Source organism: Typha angustifolia, chromosome 12 (assembly GCF_048772165.1).
Source record: "Typha angustifolia cultivar Huaian chromosome 12, ASM4877216v1, whole genome shotgun sequence".
In the NCBI taxonomy this organism is placed as follows: Eukaryota; Viridiplantae; Streptophyta; class Magnoliopsida; order Poales; family Typhaceae; genus Typha; species Typha angustifolia.
Window position 1 is genome coordinate 6,093,757 of NC_133250.1, and position 6,350 is coordinate 6,100,106.

Consider the following 6,350-nt stretch of genomic DNA (forward strand, 5'->3'; position numbering starts at 1 on the left):
ATGCACTATCTAGAGATGATTGGGAGCAGGAGAATCCTCACAAGAGAAAGAAGAGTACCACAGCTACACTCCTAAGTAGTGTAAGAGACCCATCCATCATTCGTCTTTTTCTTTCACTTCTATTACTCTCATCCCATACTCATTTAACTTCATGAGCTTATTCGCCTACTTTAGGCATCGAGGCGGCGATCGCCAAGAGTGACTCTATCATCATTGCCTACCAGGACCACTGCATCTTCCTCGGCCGTGGTAGGGATATTGTCCGGGCATCCATCGAGCTCTTTGGGCGACAATGGAAAGGGAGAGTCAATGCACTCCTACAAGATGGAATTTAGGTTCTTGTCTTGAGATGCAATTTTTAAGAAGATAGGATGATTGATTAAGTCAGTGGTTGAGTGTTATGCAATCTTTTGTTATTTTAATAACATGGCTCCAGTTGTAGAGTTTTATAATCTAAATATGAGTTAATTGAAGCTCTATTATTATGTTAATATAGGATTGGAACTTAGTCATGCTATGTGATGTCGGCTAATGGATATAGCTAATTTGAATAATCAATGTGTTTAAACATTTAGAGTGATTAGGACAATTCAAAAGTAATATACATTATGCAAATTAGTTTAAATGTTTGAATAATCAGTGTGTTTAAACAGTTTGTAAGAACCTAATTTTGCTGATTTGATGGTGAAGTTTTGATCAACTTACTTCAGTTTGTTGATAATTTGTTGTCAACTCATGCAATGCAAAGGTTTTGAATGACATTTGTTAGCAGCACCTGATATAGTTGTTGAGACAAGAAGAAGAAAATTAAGTCGCTCCTCCTGTGTGTTGGACAAAAGAAGAAGTTGCTATGCTTCTACCTTGCTAATATGTTGTTGCAGACCAGATCCCCATTGTTGATAGATGGTTTATTTCTCTATCTTATTTATTGATGATCTTTTGCTGTGCAAAAAGTTCATACTATGAATTTTATGTAGGATGATATTGGAGAACAAAGAACAAAAGGAAAAAAGAAGACTTATGTATCATATGAAAGGAGAAAGCAACTCACTAAACTACGGTTGAAGATAGCAAGATAGTTGAAGAGAAGCTTATTGCAGGACAGCCAGACAGTTGTATTGTCTAAATTGAGTTGAAAAAATATTATTTTATTTATATAACAGAGTTGTAATTTTTATGTTGTATGAGTTTGGAGTTAGGAATATGTTATATTGTTTATATAATACACTATTTATATAGGATATATCAATAAATATTAAATTTTATATAGAGTTATTTATGATATTTATTAAATACGTTAGACGGGTCGTGTTAACGTCTTATATTAATATGGCCTATTTATTAAACAGATTAGATGGGTGTGTTAATGTATTGTATAAACATTCTATTTATTAAACGGATTAGACAGATCATATCGTATTATCCATTTAATAATCAAATGATGTTCATGTCGATTAAATATAATCTATTTATTAATTAAATTATGTTCATGTTAAAATTGACTTAATCTGAATTTAATCTGACATAAATCTGCTTAAATCGACCCGATTGCCAACCCCCGGTGACAGCCGGCAGTGCATGCTTTGTTGCCTTATCGGCGTATGGGAGTGCGCTTGGGCGATGGAACATAATGATTTTTAGTGGAAATTACTTTTTTTCTTTTAATTCTACATAAATGCTCTAAAATGTAAGGGTGATATATGCAAATTTCCATACCTGCAGGCTCCACCTCATGTTAGCGGGAAACCCTAGCTCTCGAACCTTCTCTAATCCCTCTCTCCTATTTTACTCCAAACGCAGCGGCTGCTTCCTTTCAAACCCTAGAGAGAGATAAAGATGGTAATGGAGATCTCACCTCATCCCTAATTGCGTTTCCTTATTTTTGTCATCTAATTGCTTGATCCAACTGTTTGGTACAGGCGCCGAAGAAGGAGAAGGCTCCGCCGCCGTCGTCGAAGCCCGCCAAATCGGGGGGCGGGAAGCAGAAGAAGAAGGTAATGTTATCATCTTCTCTAGTGTTAGGATTGTATCTAATCACGTTTCAGTGAGCTGCGAGTTGCTATGAATCGTGCATGGTGGATGCAGAAATGGAGCAAGGGGAAGCAGAAGGAGAAGGTGAACAACGCGGTGCTGTTCGATCAGGCGAACTACGACAAGATGCTTTCCGAGGTCCCAAAGTACAAGCAAATCACTCCATCCGTGCTCTCCGAGAGACTGAGGGTATCTAATCCAACTCTATCCTCCTATATAGTAATTTAAATACATTGGAAGAAATAAGGATGCTAATCAATTTGAGAGTCGAAATAAAACAACTAATTTGTATTATGAGTATGGCAGTATCTCGTTATGATTTTGGCTTCAGTGTTGATGAAGATTAAGTTGATTGATTTTAAATCTACTCATTTTATTGGAATTGAAGTGATTGTAGCTTTATGGTTTGGGAGAAGAAACAATATTGGCTGGTTAGAGAGTTTATAAAGCATAGACTGCTCTCGTACTTGTCAAATTTGTATTAGTTGATTAGGAAAAATAATCACATCGTGGAAAGTTTATATAGTAATTTGTTTTTCCTCAAGCATGGAATGTATTAGTATTAAAGACTAGAGTGTATGTGCTAAATCTAGATCTTTATCTGTATGAACTCATTGTAAGTTTGCAATTCTTTGGCACTAGTGATAATAAAAACGTAGACAATTATTTATCAAACTTTGATTCAACAATAACTTTGTTCCTGGATGGATGGAGATTGGGAAGGGGGAAGGAATTTGGCTATCCATGACCGTTTGTCTGATTGTTTACTTTGAGTTCTAATTGTGTCCTCATCGAGATATATTCTATAGAAATAAGACCCAGATATTCTTTTGGCTTCTAATTCTTATGCTTTCAGATTTTGGATGAATATTAATGGGTAATCTATTATCTAAGTACTTTGAACAGAAAATATCATATTTGATATGCCTGTGATATGTGGTTTTTTGATATTTCTTTTATCCACTTCATTTGGGTTGTCTCAATCTTGATCCTTAGTAGATTTAATTGGTGTGATTAAACTTGATTGTTACTCTTTTGGGTTTTTGCATACATACCCTTCAAAAATCTCATATTTGTTTGTATACCCTATAAATTTGATATTTTCATATATACCCTTCAAAAGATACGGTTAAGCATATATACCCTTTAAAATCTTTATTTTTACTTGGATATCCCTTGGAGTTAACTAACTGTTATAATTTGAACAATTTAGACATAAAAGATGAAACTATTCTTATTCTAGAATTTATTGATTTTTCTTAGTTAAGGGTATTTTTATTTTTTTCTATTAAATTATTGAGACTTAACTTGAAAAGTAATTTGGGTAGGTATCTATGCAAGTGACATGTTTTGAGGGGTATATATGCAAAGATAAATTTTAGAGTAGCATATAAGTAAATAAGAAATTTTTGCCACACACGAAAACCCTAATATTTTTATGTTCAGGTTAATGGATCACTTGCTCGAAGAGCAATCAAGGATTTAATGGCTAGGGGTGCCATCAGGATGGTATCTGCACATGCCAGCCAGCAGATCTACACTAGAGCTACCAATACATAGAGGCATTCACTTCAGATTATAACTCAGCACTCAGATTACATTTTTGTTTGTTCGAAAGGACTGAAAGAAAGCTCTTTATTTGCTTCAAAATGTTAAGTTTTGTTATTGGCTGCTTTTAATGGTAATTTGCTCCACTTGGTTCACATTTTGACTTTTTTTTTTGATGAAGCACAGATTCTCCTTGATATGTTTTCCTTAAATATTCCCTTGTGTACTTCAAGTAATTGTTGAATAATACGGATTTTAATGTGAAATATTGATGATGTGCATCTAAAATTAGCCATCAGAAATCCTTGTATTTTGTTGTACAATGGCTTGAAGAAATGAGCAGTACACACTTGTATATACTCATGGAATGGAGCTTGTCTCCTGTTGACCTATTGCAGAAGCTGTTTTTTATTTTATTTTTTATTTATTTATTTTTGACGGAAGTTTATTAAGCTCAAAGTAACCGTTATAGCTTGATACGCAAATATAAAGAGGAGGTAAGATAAAATATTAAAATAAGTCTCACTCTTAGTTGAAAGACAGGTTGACTCAGAGTATCAGCTTGTAACCAGTATTCATGTAAATACAATTTTTGGAGGGGATAGGGCATCGACTTTAGAATAAGCCTCCTTGGTTGTCAGATGCCATCTTATAAATAAGAACATTCAACATCCCTCATCCCATTTAAAATAGACCCAATATGCATAGAGATCGTACAAACAAGCCACCAATTCATGCTTGAATATTAAATTGAGAACCCTAAAACAACAACTACACAATAGCTAGCTATGGCGGTAGGTGGACCACTATTAAGCAGAGGGGTAACTGACTTTTGGCGGCCATGGTAGCTTCTTCGTTGGGTAGCAGTCGCAACCCTATGAACCCGGCAAGGGCCAGGCGGGTGGCTAAGGAGGGCAGCAATGGCGGAAGGAGAATGTTGCTAGGATTTCTAACGTACCGGAGAGGGCAACGGTCACCACGGCACAGAGGTTAGAGGCAATGGCAGAGAGTGAGGTAGAGGGAAGCAGAGTTGGAATGAGTGAACATGTGCCCAACTGTTGTAAGAGATGATAACCAGAGAGGGATGACTGAGTTGGAGGCTACGCCACTAAGAGGAAGGAGAAGGATTCCAATGGAGAAGGAGGCGGAGAAGAGGTGGAGAAAGGTACCGACGAAGACGCAGGCAAAGGAGGGGCAGAGCGACGTTTTGACGGAGTTTGAGGTGAAAGAGGGTCGGAGTCAAAGGAGAAACAAGTTTCGAGGCTTGGCCTATACGGCTTCTCACCACACCCACGCACCTAGTCGCATAAGGGTCGGTAGACCTCGTGACCAGTGACGAAGGGGAGAAGAGAAGAGGAAAACCTTATGGGGAGAAGAAGAAAAGGAAAAGCTAGGGGAGGGGATGGGAGTGAAGGCAAACTAGAAAGCCACTTTCTCGAGGGGGAGAAGGTGACCATTCCTATTGCTAGTCGTTCAAGAGGTGAGAGACTTATGGGCAGAAGCTATTGATATGTTTTTGATGGTCATAAAATAGCCTAGAATTCACCCCCTCTATTTTTTGTTAAAGCCAAATGTTATTACTTCAAAGAGAGCGCAAAAGTTCCTTAGGCCTTATTTGGTTTGAGGGTAAACTTCGAACTAGATTATTTGGTCTCATTTTTGAGTCTTGATTTAAGTATTTTGAACTAGGCTAAAATAATTTGGTGTTTAGTTCTGAAAATATATTTATTATTTATGATGTGATGTAAAAAAGTATAAAATGTTAGTTTTGGAGAAAAATATATAATATATAAATTTGATGGACAATAATATCATTTTATCATTATGATAGTTATTATTATAAAGTAAAAATATTATATTATGTATTATAAGTTATGTATATTATAATATAATAATATAGTAATATAATATTCGTATATTATTATATTAAAATGTAATATTACAATATTACAATATAAGAATATTATAATATTTGAATATACAAATATACAAATATATATATTATAATATTATACTATACAAATATTATAATATAATAATAATTTTAATAAAATTATAATATTCATACATTATGAAGTTATAATATTCATATATTATAATATAAAATATTTCATATATTATCATATATCATATTATAAGTATTATTATTGTATAATATTATAATATTGATATATATAAATATTATAATATTGACATATATAAATATTATAATATTGATATATATATAAATATTATAATATTTATATATATCAATATTATAATATTATAATATGTATTTGTTAGCTTAAGTGTATATTTGTTGGCTTATACAATATTTATAATAGTTATTTGCAGCTTAAGTACATATTTACTAGCTTATATTTTGTATAGCAAAGCGGGCTTAAATGCATATTTGATTGCTTATATGGTGTCTATAATAGTAATTTTCAGGCTTAAGTATATATTTGCTGGTTTATATAGTGTCTATAATAGCAATTTGCATATGTAAGTATGTATTTGCTAGCTTATATAGTATCTATAATAATAATTTGCGGGTTTAAGTGCATATTACAGGCTTTTATGGTGTCTAGAATAATAATTTGTTAGCTTAAGTGTATATTTATTGGCTTATATAATGTTTATAATATTAATTTGGGGGTTTAAGTGCTTTACTAGGATGTTTATAATAGCAATTTGTGGACTTAAAGTGTATATTTGCTGGTTTATATCAATACCCTCGACTAAGTTATACTTACCCAACCTATAATCAACTTAACTCAACCCAACCCAAT

The 6,350-nt window shown here is 33.6% G+C and overlaps 1 protein-coding gene across 1 annotated transcript; it reads left to right on the forward strand.

The window, feature by feature from the left end:
- The first annotated feature begins 1,690 nt into the window (after window positions 1-1,690).
- LOC140772097 (small ribosomal subunit protein eS25-like) lies at window positions 1,691-3,734 on the forward strand. The gene is made up of 4 exons (XM_073113991.1): window positions 1,691-1,839; window positions 1,920-1,994; window positions 2,086-2,220; window positions 3,478-3,734. The coding sequence occupies exons 1-4, from the start codon at window positions 1,837-1,839 to the stop codon at window positions 3,589-3,591; spliced, it is 327 nt and encodes a 108-aa protein (XP_072970092.1). The 5' UTR covers window positions 1,691-1,836; the 3' UTR covers window positions 3,592-3,734.
- The last annotated feature ends 2,616 nt before the right edge of the window (window positions 3,735-6,350 follow it).

Bases quoted from the DNA above. Each gene is read 5' to 3' on its own strand.
- LOC140772097 (XM_073113991.1), top strand. The intron at 1,995-2,085 runs GTAATGTTATCA...TGGTGGATGCAG, and splicing joins GCGGGAAGCAGAAGAAGAAG to AAATGGAGCAAGGGGAAGCA. The intron at 2,221-3,477 runs GTATCTAATCCA...TTTTATGTTCAG, and splicing joins TGCTCTCCGAGAGACTGAGG to GTTAATGGATCACTTGCTCG.